Raw genomic sequence first — 19,067 nt, forward strand, 5'->3', positions numbered from 1 at the left:
GGAAGTCACTTGGAATAAAAACAACCGTATATATTATTATCCGATTGTTAATAGTATACAGTTATTACCATTTTTATGATTTTTCTAAAAATATTCTCATACCTTCAAAAAATTATAGAAAGAAAATCCTCACGTATTTGCTTGGTATTTGTTGAACGAATATTGCCTTAAAGAGTGTACCTTTTTATGAGTATTAATTCCATGCATAATTCCTGCTGTCACTACTTAGAAAATGATAATTGTTCAATGTGTTCATTGAAAATGATGCTGCTCATGTACGACCAAAAATGAACAGCTATCAGAAAAAGTACCTTGTTTAATGCAGATACCATTAGGTTTTTTTTTAAGTTTGCGGTGTTTTCGGTCCTTCGCTACTATTATAAGTAAACTTTCACAAATGGCTTTTACTTCTGGCGACTATGCAGAAATGCACTATGTTTATGGGATTTGTATGACTATGGAAACGCTCGAACTCCTGCCCGAGAGGTTTAAAGGCTAAGCTAGGTTTTATGGGTCAAACTCGCTGTCCTGACCGTAGAGTATTCATAAATGTGCATCAGCGTTACTTGAAAGAAAGCCACGGGAAGTAGGAAAGTGATGATTCTTATAAAAATCAAAAAAACGATAGTAACTTTCTTAAATGGTTGTTTTTATTGCAAATGACCTCCTCTTCTCAAATGATCGCCTCCTTTTATTTGGATGTGCACTTTCGGGACACCCTGTATGTATATAAATATATGTATATATACATATATATATATATATATATATATATATATATATATATATTATTTGTGGGTTGTAAGTAAAGTTAGAAATTATATTAATTAGAAAAATTAACGTAATAATTTACTTGTCAGAATCTCAATATGAAAAGTTAAATGAATTAAATCAGTATTATTACGTCAATTTAAATAAAAGACTAAAAAAATTCTTAACTTTAATTAATGAAATACTTACACCATGCCCGGAGCATTCTAACGACGGATCATTCGTAGGACATCGATCTTGAACCACAAAGGGAAACATAGTTATGCATGACTGGTTCAAACAAATCAGATTTTCTCCGCACGGAGTACCGTCACGAACTAGGCCGTAAGGTGGTATGGTGTCATTTTCGTCGCTTATCTCCCTTAAAATAGACCTAAAAATAATTCAAAGAATGTAAATAAGTCAAAGTAATTTTCTTAGCTTATATGGATGTTAGTGCGAACTACTGCTAATTTAAATAACGTTCTTGTCATTTAAAAATCATTCATGAAAGCAGTGTTGATCCCTAAGCATATCAACACTACTCATATGGGTAGATAAAAAGGTTATGCAGTGAGAAAGAGGCAAATCTTTAATGACAGCATCTCTTTCCCCGAGAATATTAGGATGATACAAAAGGACTAATAGAGCGATTATCCAGCAATTTAATTATTTTCAAAATTCTCAAATTTTTGAACTGATTTTAGTATCAAAGAACATCTGGGTGTACGGCGATTTCCATGATTTAAGAAGATCACACATTTTCCTGCGATTTGCAGTTTCATATGACCAAATTCATTGAAACTAAAAGGAAGACGTTTATGCTGTAAAGAAAGCTCAACCAAGCTCCATTCAAAGTACATACAAAAGATTGTAGCACTATTAAGGAAGTTCATGAATTATACAATAATTGGAAATTTGATTCGCTTCAAAAAATTGCATTAGAATGAAAGAGCTTAATTCTCAAGATATCTTGAAAATTTAGCTCTAGCTATTTGAGGTACATCATTGACGTAATAATGAAGTAACAGAAGGAATATTGAGGAGAGACTTTAAAGATTTAGTCCGAGTGTTAGTGATTATCATCGAATCATTTATATTTAAGCTTTATTAGTACTGCTAAAAGAAAATCATGAACTTACTTGCACTCAACCTCTTGATTTTTCACATTCGTAATAGTCCTATAGAACTGCTGATCGGAACGTTCTAAAACCGGATATCGTCCGCCTCCTTGACATTGTAAAGAGCCACAACGCACATTCTCCGGTATACATTTCAAGTAGTTTCCGTGAGGGTCCCTGCCACAATGTCCATGTATAGAACCTTTTGAGTTGAAGATGTTAAAGCATTCTTGAGCCGCACCTATGCTTCCTATAATTAAAATAGAAAAATATGAGGAAAACAAGGTGAGTTTTGAGCAACAGGTCCTACCATATCCCCAAACAAACTCGCACTGAGACGTAAACGTTGGACAAAAGCCGTTAAAGCATTTTCCTTTATCCTTTTCACCACCACAGGGGCTGCCGTTTTTCTTATGGATATCTATGGGGCAGTCGCCGGTATCTCCCGTGCAGTATTCCGGAAGATCACATTCATTTGTTGCTTCTCTGCATATCACGCCCTTTTCCTAAGGTTAAAATAAAATGAATAGATCATATTCAATTTATTTAAGGGAAAATTTATACCTTTAACTTGCAATTTTCGCAGCAAGGTCCTGTGGCACATTTGGCTTCCGATTTTAGTTTACAAGTTAAAGGATCGCAACAAGGATCAACACTTGGACAGCTTTCGATGCTTCCGCAGTCACATTCTTCACCTTCGTCTATCACATAATTTCCACAGGTTCTACGATCCTAAAAATGTGTTGTTGTTAGTATCATAATTAAATTGAAATCACATGCGAATAGATTAAAAAAAAATTGATGCTAAAAGACCATTGGTTGCAATGCTATGGTCCTAAAAGTATTTTACGGTAGTACCATATTTCCACTGAAATAAAATGAATAGGTTAAGAACAGGTATCCTTTGAGCTATCAGGTCTTTAATGTTCGTAGTGCGCCTATTTGTGATTTTAATAGTTTTTTAGATTAACAAAAGATTTTCAAATTAACACTATACATAATGTTTTTGATGCCTTATTGGATTTGGTTATATTAAGCATCCATATACAAGGCTCTAGGGTGGAGATTTATAATGCCCTATTGTTTGATAAGTACGATCCTGTGTTGTCAGTTGTAGTCAGCCCTAATTATAAAATGGAAGATTGCAAACAGGTAAAAAATGCTAAATTTAATTTTAAAAAAATTTTGGACAAATGTACTTGTTATTTAAGAATACTAACTGGGACGATGTGTATCTTGACGGTGCTATGTAGACATCCTGTGATGTTGACGAATCTGTGAATCTTTCAAATATGTTTGCGAAGTATTTTAGTCCAGTGTTTGTTTCTGATTTCTCCATTAACCAGTCTCCACTTACACAATAAATTATTTGATGAAAAGGAAATCTCACAAAAAAAATTAACAGTTGAAGATCGGCATATTTGCACTTTTGACATGTTATAAAATCCAAACGGTTAGTTTTTTGAACATACCCCTGAATTTTAAATGAATTTATTCCGGACTTTTGGCTCTCACTGTATACACAAGTTTGGCGTTTAAGCCATCATTTAAATAAATAATAGTTTAAAAAAAAACTAAAAAAATGCGCGTTTATTGCTAATCGAACTAAAAAGTAGAAAATAATTTATAATTACAAAGATTTTTTATTACGCCGTAGTAGAAGGTCGGACAATCAATCATAATTAATTACCTGAAATTAAAATCATAATAAAATTTAAGTTATTAACAGAATAATTCAAATCAGGTTAAAAAGCGTGGAGTGCATTTTACTTCATTTTCAGAACTCTTGTCTCATAGATAGGTGCCAATAGAATAATTTGATTACTACTTACTTTGATTTTAATTATTCTGTTAACTTAAATTTTATTTTGATTTTTATTTGAGGTAATTAATTATGATTGATTGCCCGATCTTCTACTACTGTAAAAAAACTCTTGTAATTAAAAATTATTTTCTACTTTTTAGTTTGATTAGCAATACAAGCGGTTTTTTTTAGCTATTATTTATTATATTGTTAAAAGCATCTCATATTACCTGGATACTTTCAGGTGCGGCGGCATGTTCAAACTGTTTATAAATGAATGTTAACTAAAAAAGTGTACTAATTTGATAAATAGAAAATACAATGAATTTAATGTAGAATTAAGGAAAATTCTGCTAGCCATCCGTGCAACTATATACAGACCCATTTAAATGTTTTTGATCACGAATGTATTTTAAATATTTTTGAACCAAATTTGCATGTAAGTGTAAACAAAAAAGAATTCATTAATCCTGGCAGTCCTAATAAGGATAATGAAAAACTATTATTAAATTATTGCCTTGTCATCGGTCCTTGATACGTGTGCAAAGTTTCAAGTTGATTGGTTTAGAAACCAGTGAAAATTAGGCTCAAAGAGCAAGAGATACAACCCGAGTTACTAAAAGCGTGGTACTAAAAAGGTACGAAGAATAATGGAACAAATTATCTTCCAGTTACGATTCTCAATGCAATCTCAAAAGTCTTTGACTTGGCCTGATTTAAAATACTGTATGATGAAGTCAAGTTCAACATATTTGAGCACCAACATGGATTTTTACCAAAGAAGCATACATTAACTAATCTTATAAGGTTTGTCTTGTCAGTTGCAAAGCTCAAGCTCAACAAAACCCAATGCTCTATGTGAAAAGAAACAAGTAGATGTTACTTATACAGGTATAAAGAAGGCATTTGATAAAGTAAAGCACAGCAATATTATAAAATCTCTTTATGAAAATAACATCGTTAATAACTTAATTTATTAACTTTAATCATATTTGTCAAGTAGGCAACAATTTGTTGAAGTCAGGGGTGCTAAGTTTGCTATTTACAGTAGTACATCTGGAGTTCTCCAGGGCTCCAAATTGGGACCTTTATTATTTTTGATTGCCATTAATAACCTGTGAGCTGCAAGGTGTAATTCTGAAACTTTGCTTTTTGCAGAGAAACTTTAAAATATTGTAGACTGGTGTAGTACAAATGCACTCTTTTTCAATAACAAAAAATTTTCCACTATGTCTTAACCCTGATATCATGATATTGTAGAATATTGTTACAATATTAATGGTACCTATTGTGCTGCTGTTCTTTGTAAATGTTAAAAATACAAGACAAATAAAGATTTTTCATTTAAGCCACTTTAGAACTAATACCTCACCCATTTACAAAATGTGCAATCATTTTAATATCTATGCGTCTGATTTGGATTTAGACCTTTTAGATTTAGTTAAAATTACCAAAATTATTCACGACAAACTTTATGCTTTTCAGGCTCAAGTTTATACCCTTTATTTTTAAGTCATCCCTTATTGTTAGCATATATTTTTGTTTTTTTTCTGTAGTATTAGGTTTAATTGTTTTTATTTTTATTACATTTGAATATTAAATCATTTACCAGATTTACTAGGGTAATACTCATAAAAGGTCCAACAAAGTTTTAAATTTATTTCTTCATTATATATTTGAATTAGATCTTTTACTCTTGTATTTTCTTGAAAAAAAAATCAAAAGAAGAAGAGAAAAGGAACAAGAAGAAGAAGAAGTAAAAAAATAAAGAAAAAGAAGAAAATTAGATTTTTGAAAAAATTGATGCTAAATGAGGTAAGGAAATCTGCTAAGAATGCTGTACATAAACAAGTTTTATTTTAATTTCTTTTATTGAGAGATGTCTATACGCAGGCGTAATATTCATGTCAAATTTAAATAATATTAATATAATTTAACAATAAATAAATTTAAATTTGATAACAAAAAAAAGCTCATACAATTAATTTTTGATGGATTTGTGTTTGACTTAGTGTGTAGAATACTCTCAATTGCTTAAAATAAATTAAAATAAGTTTTCAGGCAATTAAGTTAAAAACCGGATGATTTTGCTATTATTTTCTCCATTTAATCAGTAGAGTAGAATCTATTTACCTGCTTGTATAAAATAAACGGATTTTTCTATGCAGTTGAAAACTAATTCTCTATATAACCTATGTCAGCCGGTAAAAAATACTTATTTTCCCGGAGAAAATAAAGATTAATTATTTTTTATTCTTTATCAGGTGAACTCACTCAACCGCCTGAAATTTTTTTTTTCAGGTAGTTGACTTAAAGCCTAATGGTCATGTATCAGGCTTTAATTAATCAGGCTTATCTCTATGTCAGATGGTATAGAATGCCCTCAACTGCCAAAAAGAAACGAAAAAAAAAATTACCAGAAAATTACTGGTAGAACTCAACAATTTAAAATAAATAATATAGTTTTTCAGGCAGTTGATTTAGCGACTGATGCACTATGTTCTTTGTGGCATGCTCTATTTTAGCTAAGAACGCACTCAACAGTTTGAAAAAATAAAATATTCTTTGAAGTCTTTGAGTTAAAGTCCGATGCTCTATCGACTCTTTGACAGGTGCTAAAATGCTCTCTATTACTTGAAGGAAATGAACTGTCAGGTAAGAACCCTAATTGTGAGTGTTTTTCAAAAAAAAATGGAAGATCAAAGATTTTTTAGTTCTGACCTGTACGTCGAAGCTCTTTGGTGAAGTGCGTTGTTATATTTTTTAATCTATTAAAAAAAATCTTTTTTTATAAGGAAGACGAGTTTTTTTTGGTTAGTTGAATAGGAATAGCCTCTTGTTAACTGGTACAATACAATTAGCTGTTCTGAAGATACAGATAGAAATTTTCTAGGAAGTTGGGTTAGAACCTAATGCTCTATTTACTTTATAAGAACCGGTACAATCCAGTAAAAAATTTAAAATAAATAACATTATTCTAGGCAGTTGAGTTAGAGTCTGCAGCTCTACGTTTTCCACGGCAGGTATCAGTAGAATTCTCTTAACTCCGTGAAATAAATAAAATATTCCTCCAGGCGTTAAATTAGAGTGTAATGCCTTATGGATTCTTTTTCGGATAGAGGAATGTTATTTACAGCTTGACAGAAATAAACTGTCAGATAAACACCCTAATTTAAAGTGTCTAAAAAATGATTTAAATTCATTAATCCGAAAGTGCCAAACATTTTAAGTCCGTACCTGTATTGAAAATTTTTCAAAAAGTCGAATAGTATTTTTATTCTATTATTGTAGAAAATTCATTATTTTTAAAGGAAAGAAAATTTTTGGATTTAGTCTGTTTCAGTTAATTAGATGCTTCCGATAGCTGTTATAATAGACTCAATTGCCTGAAAGAAATAAATATTTTTAACCTTAAATAGGTAACTGACGTCAATTTTTTCCTATGAACTATTTGTCAAAAAGAATATTCTCAACAATCTGGCAAACACAAAAATATGTTTACAAACATTTAAGTTAGAATCTGATGCTTTATTTTTTTCTAGAATTACTGCCAGAATTTATTCAATTGTTCGCATGAAATAAACAGATTTTTCCAGATGGTTGAAATTGCAATTTGAATCAGTTGGTTTTAAGCTTGATTTTATGTGTATTCTGAGTACTTTATATCAGGCGGTTGAATGCATTTAGCTGTGTGAAAGAAATTTATTATTTTATTAAATTAAATTAAATATAATATTTTTCCAACCAGGCAGGCAGTTCAGTTAGAGTCTAATTCCCTATGGATTCTTTATCAGTTATAAAAATCTCTCTGCATTTTAAAAGAAACTGTCAGAGGAAGTCCCTAATTTGGAGTGTTTTTCAATTATTTATTTATTTGAAATAAAAAATAGGTATTAAAGATTTCTATACAGTTAAAACCTCAATATTAGTCCGATAAGAAATTTCAAAAAGTAATTTATTATGTATATTTTTTATATATTAAATAATTGTACATTTGTTTAACGCCACGATAATTTTTATTTTTGTTTAGTTTAGCGATAACCAATAAAATGAAAGAAATAAATATTTTTTAGGCAAGTAAAATGGAACTTGATGCTCTATTTATTCTACATCAGCTAATATTGCACTCACCTGAATAAAATAAATAAAATATTTTTTCAGGCAGTTGCGTTAGAGTATGATAATTCATGGAGGAATCAATATTATATTTTTAACTAATTAAATTGAAACCTGATGCTCAACTTGCTTTACCTCAACTGGTCAAAAGCATCCAATTGCTCGAATGACATAAACAGATTTTTTAAGCAGTTATGTGAATATATAAATTAAAATTTTTTCAAGGCATTCAACATAAAATAATAAAATAAATATATGAACACAAAAAAAACTGGCACAATGAAGATCTCAACATTAGTCGGTAAGAATTCTTATATTTATTAAATTACTGTCAAAATTTTGGACTATTCCACTCAAATCAAAGCGTCTCAACTATACGTTAGCATTCTTTTTTCATAAATTGCTATTCTATGACAAAATCTTTCTCTTGGGATATATGGCAATATAGATTATAACCTTGATATGTATAATTATTTGTTACTAATCCAAAGATTTCGGATTGGAAGCTCGTGATGTCAACTCGTATGCTGAACAACTGATAAAGGTCTAAAGGTAATCTACAGAGAAACAGCTACAATAATAATCTAAAAGCAAATTTGTTAATATTACCTGAAGTTCATTTGGTTTATTCATAAGGCACTGTCCGGAACCCGTTCGTAAACGGTCAATGTAATCGGACATACTACATTGACTAAATTTGTAAGGCTGTACATTATCCAACCCAACTATTGACTTTGCCATAATGCAGCCGTGCCAATCTTTGCAGAAACACTCCTCACGTCCGTCATCGTGGCCCATTCCGATATTGTGTCCAATCATATGAGCCATTGTACCTAAGATAATTAAGTATTTTGAAAAAAAATATGTGATACTTTTTACATTATTTAAAAATATGTAATAAAATTGTGCTTTTCTCAGACATTCCCTTTTATGAAGAGTAATATTTAAAATATAAAAGAAATGTTTACGAGACAGTTAAAAATTTCATGGGCATTTAAATACGTATCAGAGGGAGCAAAGTAGACAAGCGGACTCGCTCGTAGAACAGCAAAAATAGCCTTACTTTGAAGTGTTATCAAATCATACGATCAAAGCTACGAGTGATAAATGCGGTCGCAAAATATAATATTATTTCATGTTGGGATATTTTAATGCAAAAATTCTTTAGTTTTAGACATACAGATATGCTTTTTTACATTACTATTAAAATGTTTTCAAAGACAAGTTTAAAAAATTCAAAAACAAATAATTCTCCACTCAGTTATTAATATTTTATCAATCTGTTAGAAATTACAATTTTAAACTAAATAGAATTTTTCTCTTGGTTCTAACCGAGTTAAAAGCAACCAGCAAGTAGACTTCTAATAATAAAGATATCCCAGTAATATTGGGGAAAGAGCATATGATTTTAGCTGAGCTAGACTAAAAATTCAACTAAACTAGAAGAAATTAACCAAAATCCCCAAGCTCGACGTAGAAACCTTCTGCTAATGTAAATTAAAATCCAAATGATCAGAGTTTCTTATTGATTAAACAAAAATGGAAAACTATAAACTATTATAGTTTTGTTTCTTTTAATATGCTGAAGCTGAACATTTTAAACCAAAAATAATTTATTTCATGGTTCTAGCTGAAGTAGATGATAAGCTATTTATTACTAAAAAGTTATGACCTATTTTTTACATAGTGACTTCTTTAGTGGTAACTTCCTCGAACAACGAGAATATCAAACAGATTTTGGGTATAGAGCTTTACTAGTGTTGCCAAGCTAATAAGATTTATCTTATGATTCTAGCTGAAGTAGATTAAAAGGTAATAACCAGAAATCTCGAGCGTGATGCATTAGGGTTATGCTGATGTAAAATTCACATGATGTAACTAAAAAGTCCATCATTCGCTGCAGCAGCTAAACCATTTATGAAAAAAAATAGAAGAGACTTACTCGCTTATTCTTATCAGTGAATATTTTACATTATTTTAATAAAAATCCCTAAATTAAGAATAAAAACATCCAAAATCTGTCTTTATTTGCCATAAGTAAAATCACAAGTATAAAAAAAAATAGTATACCAAAAACACATCACACAGCATTCAAATTGCAAAGAAATCTTAGATTCTTTCTATTTCTCGGAGTTGCAAGTATATTTGAGAAACTAGAATGATATCAACGAGTTTTATGATATAATGGTTAGTAAAATTCATAATATCCTTAAGGAAATCCTAGCAGTTTCATCTGTCTCAGATGACGTTCTAAATAAATCCCCAGTATGGTTGATAAAATGTTAATATCTAGTGATTTCTAGAGTTCTATATCCAGAACAAACTAATTCACCATAACCAATGAATAGAAATCTTACCAGCTAATAAATGTGGCTCATACGTATTAATGTCTACGCTGATTCCAACGGATTTAGTGGTGCATACGGTTGCCGGAACTGCTATGCCAGCTTCTCCACTATCGAATATTTCCCCAGTCAATAGCTGCGTTGTATCTTTGTCGACGGTAAATAAATTTCTCGAAGTATAATCATTAAAGCTTGATAACGCGTGGCCAATATCGAGGTGTCGGTTTATTTGAGCTTTGTCTCCGCCTAAATAAAGAGAAAGATGAATATAGTTTCAATGAAAATTTGAAACAAATAAATACTTTAATATAATGAACTCTCTAAAGCTGGGATTATACAGTTAGTGCACGTTGTGTTCAGTTCGGTTCATGATGAGTTGACATTTATGAATGCACTTCACATGAATGTAGCAGCTCCCATTTTATTGGGTTGCAGTTTAGTTTAGTTCCGTACAGTTAGGTTTAGTCGAAAAATTGCATAAGTGTCATTGTGATCAATTACCTACGGTTCTTAAAAAATATCTTTTTTTGAGAAAATCAGTTAAAATAAGAACAATTTAAGTATAATCAACTTATGGAATATGAATCTTTAATGTAAAACTTGCAACCAATAACGCTTTATTTAATTTTTTTAATAAATTCTCTGTTTTTGACAGTACTGGTAAAATAGATTTTATATTATTTCTAACAATATTCGCTTACTGGAATAAATTATAATTTTTTTTATAAAAATTAAAAAATAAAAAATAGGAAGAAAAACTATACGAACAAAACAAAAAGATTTAGCTAAGCTCTTGCAGAAAAAAAGTCAATATGTCTACCTTATATTGACTTTTTTTGAAGAGCATGTCGATATAGGGAAAACATTATTAGCATTAATTACTTATCCTGAGAGTTGCTTTGTATTCTACTATTAGTTCAGTTCGGACAATCAGATAAGGATAACGAAATAAGAAAAAGGCAGATTAAGCTTTATACAATTTAGTTAATTCACAGCCGGAAGAAAAAATTAAAAAAATTAGAAATTACAGTCATTAAATTATTAGAGAATGTTAGGCAGTATATAAAATGCCTAAAAGATAACTTAGAATATAAATCGCAATGCGCTGATGGTAGTGTAAGTCCTCTATAAACCCAAGGAGATGGAGATAAACATCTAGTGCACACCTAATAAAATTGTCATTCGATGAAGATCACAGGCAAGCTATATGTCAATTAAGAAGGATCTATGTAATAATTTCTTTACTAGAGAATAAACATTCAAAACATGACTGTGTTGCACTGGTTACCTCCGGTCGAGCAACATTGGCTCTTGCCGGTCTTTTGTATAGTCGTTATGGTTTGGTTGGACTATAGGTAGGTGTAGATAGTTGAGAGGATAGTGTAATAACCGGGGATACAGAAATAGGATAAGGTTATATTTGGTTTTATGGATAAATATAAAGAATCATAAAAAAAGTAATGGATTACATGTAGAGCTTATAACTCGGGACCCAGAAATAGTTTGATTGCCGGGTTTGCGTTAAGCTTTTCCAGTGTTGTCATCAAGTTATATTTTTTGTTTCTAATATCCTATCAGGTAACCTAAGTAGATTTAGGAGGTTACTGTGTTAGAATAGTAACCCAGGTCGTTTCATAAAAGTGCCTGAGGGGGCCGCCCTTCTGGTGACAGAGCCCGTGCCGGGCGTTTTTTTAAGATATCAGCAGAATTGTTTTTTTGTTTATTTATGTGTATAGTAACTACCGCAAAAGCAACACTCTGTTGGCATTGCTCTATTTTCTTCACGGTTGGAGTAAAAGTGATCGCCCTTGCATTTGTGGCAACGCGGCTTTGCGTTGCAATTGCTCAAGACCTTCATAAACCTGATATTAAGAAGGTTTTCAACCTTGAACATTTTTTCTTGTTCTTTTGGATTAAGAAACCTGAGAAGGTGCGTAGATTTTTTCCGTATTGGGCTGGTTTAAAACTGGCTCGAGCCCCATGAGTCTCATTCCTCCTCTATCTCTTCCACTTTCAAATTTCGGTTAAGTTCTCTTAAATTTACATTTAGTTTTCTACCTTCCTTGCCTAAGAAAAAAGGAACGGAAATCCATTTTCCTTTCCAAGAGGAACTTTGTGAGATTTCTGTGGTCTTGGGGGCTATAAGCCTAAACTATCTTTTCTGGATTTTAAGGATGTTAATTTTATGGTCTAATATCAATTAATATTTTGAGGCGCCCAGTTTGAGCTATGCGTGTATGGCACTACCTTAATTTTGATAAAAACAAAGCTCTTTTGTATTCATTTAATGTTTTTATGAGGGTCTAATTTTATAGCTACAGTCCCAGCGATGAACTAAGACAAATAACAGTTAGGGTTCTATGGAACTTTTATTTGGCGAGACGACTCAACCAGTAAGGAAATCCTATGAGAGATATATAGTGTGGCTGATCTTATGAAAGCTATTATGCTACAAAATAAAGAAAACACCTTTAAATCTACATTGTACCGACAATCAGTTGAAAATATGTGCTGAGGGGAGCTCTGGGTTTTTTGGTTAACCTATTATCACATAAAACTTCGAAAAGTTTAGCAATAATAGAAAACATTGGAGGTATTTTAAGATGATAAGAAGATATATATTAAGTCAACAATCGGACTCCGACTGATCCGAGATCACTATAGAGTCATTGTTTAAAAATACAATTGCCTGCACATTCTTTTAGAACGATTTTGACAAATGGGAGCGCCCACTATGCTTTCAGTTTGAATCATTTCAACATAAAATTACTTCTTTGGGATTAAGTGCAGCTCTTAAAAATCTACTAGCAGCAAAATAACCCCATTTTGGTTCATAAAATTAATTCTACTGCAGTATTTTTAAACTTGCTCGAGCTACCTTTGCTGGTTGCAGACCAAAATGCCTATTACAAGATCTAGATCAGTAAAGTTACTATTCGTAAGTACGAAACCTATGAAAATCGACATAGATAAAGACTGGCTAGTTTAGGGTGCATTTTATCTATGGTTGCGACAAAACGAGAAGTCGTTTTATTCAGAATTTCAGAAGATTTGACAAGTCCCTTTGCTACCTTGAATTTAAAAGAGCCATCAACACGCTACTGAGAAGAGGCCAGAAGTAGGTTCAAAATTGCTCGAAATTATTGTTGTTTCAGTTTGACTTTGATGTCCCTCTACCGACAAGGCAAACAAATCCAGCTTCCTTTTTAGCAGCCAGGAAAAACATCTCTGATTACGCTTACGAGAACTCACCCAAGCAAGCAATAAACTACACTCAAAAATTCTTTAAGACTTCTAATACAAAAAGAACATGTTCCACCATAAAGGTCTGTTTAAAAACTTGAGAAGGAAATGAAGATTTGATTAGGATCATAAAAGAAGATTTAAGAAACAAAATAACTAATAAGAGAAAATATGAGAAACACTAAGAATATAGTAAGATGATGTCATTATGGTTAAGCTGAGCTGTTATAACTGATACACAGTAGATAACAAAAGGGTTTTCTATGTTTCGTATTTTCTAGAAGTTTTGAGTAATTTTTTCATGTCTCCCATTAGAAGTAACTCCCATTAGGTATTTGAAGTAATTTTTAGTTTCTTTCTACGGTTTTTTGTTCTATAGCAGAAATAATTAAAAAAAAATCATTTTCTGGTAGTCTGGTCCCTAACCCAATATTGCAAGAAAGGTCGCACTGACCGTCACTGCAGACTATGAACTATTGCTCATTCTATTGCATCTATGTTCCTTTCTTCTCAATATTTCTTTTTGCAGCAAGTGCATGATTTTACAATGAGGTTTTTGGTTATTAATGCTATCTGGATAATAAAATCCAGCATAGGAGACCCGGAATTCCATAACATACATTTAAAATTTTAATGTTACGTCAATAAATAAACATATTGTTTCTATTTCACTGTCTTATTTATACCAAATAATTAAGCGTTGTCTCAATATCAAAGATTTAATGTTTCTTTACATGCAGAACTTTTGGCATTCTCAAAGAAGGTTGTTCTGGACCAATGTAAGGAGTAGTAGATCCTCTTCTAGCAACATTTTCTTGACACTAATGAATGATGTGTTACCTCAATATCCAGGAACTAACTATTCTTCACATGCAGTGCTCTTCGACATCACCAGAGCAGATTTCCTTCTCTTTTTTCTGAAGCTTCAAAGTTATGCAGTGGAACAACTCCTATCAAACGCCTTCTTTTTTAAAAGTCTATCATATCAATCTAGTATGATTTTTCTGACCTGATTTTTCCATGAAGTCCTCGGTTGTCTTTTCACTCTTTATTGGTTAATAATTTAATTTTGAAGGATGTATACAAGTTATATTCTGAAATCATGTGCCGTCAATTTATTTTCTTTTTACATTATCAGTTAACAAATTTAAAAGGTTCTCCATGCATACTATAGGTAGACATTGTAAAGCCCTTAAGCCCAGAAACATTAAATGTTTGGAGTAAACACTGAAAATTCCATGGAGACGAAAGTCATTAAAAGGTCATACTCGGCATTTCCTCGTTGATGTTGATCCCTCTTATTATTTGCCAAACAAGAATTTTGTTTCGGGTATTTGCAACGGCCAATATAATATTAAACCGTAAGCAGGGAATATGTAAAGCGTAGCCCAAACTACATGTTTACGATATTCCTAGCGTCGGAAAGTTTTAATAAGGTAACCCGTGGTGTAAATATGTATGTGGGGAAAAATATTCGTAAAACCATTGTATGTACTAAATTTTCGCAAGAGTTGAGCGGTAATTTACCGTAGTCAGCAAGTCGTAACTTTTAGTAACATTTTAATCTTTTAGTTTGACACGACAATACGAGTCCAATTAAAATAGCTTTATAGTTTAAATTGAAAAATAGCTCATTAAATAAAAAGTTTTTGAATGTGGCGAGTTTAATTTTTATCGTGTATCTCATCAAAAAGATTTTTGTAAACGAACATCCAAAATCATTGCTGAGATTGGTGTTTAATTAATTCCAAGTTAATATGGGAAAAAATGTTTTTATTAGTAAGTATGGCCGAAGAATTTTTAAAACACACAATTTTTTTCATAATTTTTAAGTAGGATTCCAATTTTTTTGTTTTGAAGACCAAAATTTCCACGAGATTTGGACTATTTAAGAATCACACGCCGGTCTATGAGAACACTGAGGTTCCTTATATTATATTATATTCTTATATAATATATTCTTATATTTTCGAGGAGAACACCTATGGGATGTACTTGTAGTAAGAGAGATTGTTCTCCTGTATGAGCTTCAGGCGCTTTGCCAGCTTTTAATGCAGTATCTTGTTTACTGAATGGTGTCTGTCTATGTATTCTGGCGCAGCGGCCTGGCAACCTTTAATCAAGTGTTGTGTAGTTTCTTGTTGGCATGACTTGAATAGCCTCTTTTTTCTGGGAACATCTTTTCTGACGTCATCCAGTAGTTGGATGCGATAGTGTCGGCGGCAAAATCTTAAGTCACCTTGTTGGGATGCCGCCCATGCAAAGTCTTATCTTAATTAGTCTTATAAGGTATCTCTACTTACTGTTGACTTAATCGCAAAAGTGTTGCGTGGTCTACCTGGCACATTGCCCGATGCTCCAAAGAGGTCTGTGCCTGTTTCTAAAAGTATGATCGCAGACTGGTTATTTGGCTATTTAGCCATCTGCTAATATTCATGAGTTTTCTTTCTCCAAGATGTCTAGGTAGCGCTATTAGCTCTCTTGCACAGTGAGAGTGATGTTTGTCTCCTTTTGTCACAAGAGTTCTAATCTTCCGTTGTAAGTTCTCGGTAACACTTTTACTCCAGTCGATTTTAAAGAAGGAAAAACCAAATACGGAGCAAGCGTATGTATTCAATGTTTTGAACATATTTTTGCTGTTAACATTAATTCATAATACCTGTCTCATTTTTTTAATGAAATTTGTAGTTAGTACTTTCTTCATTGCTTGTTGAGTCACCTTTCATGACTGCTTCACACCTAGATATTTTTAGTACACGTTGCCTCGATGTTCTGCTCATTCTCCATATCCTACCCCTCAGGTGGTTATTGTTCTTTGATTATAATGAAGACACCGCATTTGTTTACATTTATTTGAAGTTGGAGTGTTCTTAACTATGTTCAACAATGAGGAATAATTCTGTAGCGTTGTTCAGGCATTACAAGGAAAAATATTTTTAAACAAAAATAAAATAAAGAAATCTGCTGAATCATAAAGCACCGTTTACAAAAATTACAGTTAAAAAATAGGTAGCGAGGCATGATATAAAAAACTAAAAACAGTAACATAAAAAATTGGCTATAGTTATAACCTATATAACCTAATCACTAACCTTATTATACAACAATAAATGATTACATAAACCAAAACCATATAATATGTATCATAAGAAAAATAAAATACTAATTATTGATTAGAACCTTTAGTTAGGAGAAAAATAAGTTCAATTTAGGCACTAGCCCCAGTAATCAGTCCCTAATACAAAAAGAAAGAACAAGATTAGTCATTAATTATGAAGCTTCTAAGTCGGAGAATATTTAAAAAAGTAATGAACAACAGGTTTAACTTGAGGTATTATATTGTTTTAGAAAACTATCAAGATATAATTCTAAGTATTGCATTAGTGAGATATAAACAATATTTAAGGTATGCGCAATGACATGTTTTTTGTTAAAATATATAACTAAAAATATGAATTCAATATACTGAGATCTTACATGTGCAATTACCCACCATGGCGAAGCATCTAGAACTTTAAAATGTAGACTTTTTTTCAAAAACATGGCTAGACTGCCACTAACTCTTCCAACTGATTTCTCTTTAATGGCATTTGAATAAACAGAGCAATAATATTTATTAATAAAGGCATTGGAAGTCGCTTGCGGAGGTTCAACAAGCCAGGTTTCCGATAGAAATATTATATCTGGGTCATTTTGATGTGAGAAATCCAAAATATCAATATTATCAAAGCCCGCCATGTTTCATGCAAAAGCAGAAAATGGTTGCTATGCTTTAAAATTAGTCCTCTTGGAGTCATTATGCTGGGGTGAAATGGAATGTCGGACAGGCTTCTTTTATAAGATTGTGGTTGGATACTGGTGGAGGGCTTGTTATTTATATACTTAATTGTTAAATTCTTCTCCTCATTTTTTACGCGCCGATCGAGTTCACTTCTTAGGTCGTTCAAGTATTTAATCTCAATAGGTGTCTGATCATGTTTAATAAATGCTGTAGGATATGGAGATTTACCCATATTGCCCTTGTTCTTTGGGATTCTGATAACGTCGTTTTTAGAACTAAAAGTAAGGAATAAAATTTTAGGACCCTTATTTCCATGCCCAATGCGTTTGGCCTCAATAATTTCAGGTGCATTTGGGAGAATACTACCTATAAATAGAAACGTATCATCCATTTTTTTCTCTAAGAGACCAAACGAAAACAAAAACAAAGGTAAAAACACAAAGTCAAGTCATTACAACTAACAACAATTGTTGTGATCTATGTAGGTCTAGGCCTGATGATGCTCCGATAGAAGCGAAACACGTGTAGCATTTAAAAGATTATATGGATTTGATGAGACTGTGACTTTGTGTTTTTACCTTTGTTTTTGACTACCTATAAAATCGTAGGCAGCCTTTTTATCTTGAGAAGGGTCAGTACACTCGGGTAATCCACGTACAAATAGGTTACATTCTCGCCCTTTTCTATCAGTATACTCGGCAATCATATCATTGACCTGCAAGGCTTGACCTTCTTCAACACTGACTACCTTGTTTCTCAAAATAGAGTAATTGCATTCAAGGCTAGATATTGCGGTTTCACAGCGCACAACTGACTCCCTATTTTCTGTTACCGAAGACTGTATGCTTTCCAGCTTGGCATTTAATAATGTAAATTGATCCATAATGGCTGCAAACTGATTGTTGTTCATCCCAAATTTACTGACCTCGCCGCGCGATGTTTCCAGACTGCAGCAGTTTTGCATGTTAATCGCTGCGTTAGTCCACCCGTTGGAGTATCGAGCAAGACTAATTCCTGTGCAGATTCAAAGGTTGAATGTCCTTTATTGAATAAGATTAGTTAACAAAACTAGAGAAATTATGCAATTAAACCAAACAAAGACACTTGAAAATTAATACTTTTGTAAGCGGTTGATAAAAATGATGTTGACACGGCGACTGCAATGCTTAGACTAAATAAAACTATCAAACTCAACAAACTCATAAACCAGCAATGGACTTAGTGATTTGCCCTGGAAGATACCTCTTCTAATTGGTACACTTTTAGTATCGATTTTGCTACTATAAGATACTTGAAGCTTGATGTTATAATATTATGGTCGACATTAGACAAATTTAATTGTGGTCAAAAATAACTTATTATTATTTCTATTAAAAAAAGAAAAGACAATTCTCCGTAGTGGTTCCGGGATCCCGTTAAATTAATTTTTAATATCCAAGCCAATAAATGCAGCCTTTAAACTAAAGATTTATATTTTATAATTTCTTAGATAAATATTTTATAATTTTTAAGCTGACCTGGAGAAAACCATTACTTCCTAGCTAATGAAGCTTGATCAGTTTTCAAAATAACTGCTAAGATAAATGTACGAACATTAATAAGTAATGGATAATAAAAATAGGGTTATGATCAATAAAGCTTTTAAAACCCTTTATTGCAATATTTTTTTATTGCATAAAAGTGATTTTCTGTTAAATGAAATCTCACTCGAAGATTAGTATTTTAATAGTTTTAAATCCAATAAGAAAAATATATTACTTAGTGGTTTCGGGACATAAACTTTTAAAATCACTGCTGAGATACTAACTTTCCAAACCTACAATGGAATCAAATCATACAGGGTGATTGAAACCCGATGGTACGTTAGCCGTATATAAAAAACAGAACGTAGCATTTTTCTGAAAATT

General features: G+C 31.8%; 1 protein-coding gene across 8 annotated transcripts in view; it reads right to left on the minus strand.

Annotated features, from left to right (window-relative positions):
- Positions 1-19,067, minus strand: part of LOC126735574 (disintegrin and metalloproteinase domain-containing protein 11) — a 593,317-nt gene that overhangs the window by 53,375 nt on the left and 520,875 nt on the right. For all 8 annotated transcript variants that reach the window (XM_050439623.1, XM_050439613.1, XM_050439644.1 and 5 more), the window contains exons 9-14: positions 10,149-10,382; positions 8,401-8,624; positions 2,436-2,603; positions 2,182-2,377; positions 1,893-2,121; positions 961-1,144 (exon numbers count right to left, since the gene is read on the minus strand). In XM_050439623.1, coding sequence (XP_050295580.1) covers positions 961-1,144; positions 1,893-2,121; positions 2,182-2,377; positions 2,436-2,603; positions 8,401-8,624; positions 10,149-10,382 — 1,235 coding nt within the window. The remainder of the gene's footprint in view (positions 1-960; positions 1,145-1,892; positions 2,122-2,181; positions 2,378-2,435; positions 2,604-8,400; positions 8,625-10,148; positions 10,383-19,067) is intronic.

The sequence above is a fragment of the Anthonomus grandis genome, chromosome 1 (assembly GCF_022605725.1).
Source record: "Anthonomus grandis grandis chromosome 1, icAntGran1.3, whole genome shotgun sequence".
NCBI lineage: Eukaryota > Metazoa > Arthropoda > Insecta > Coleoptera > Curculionidae > Anthonomus > Anthonomus grandis.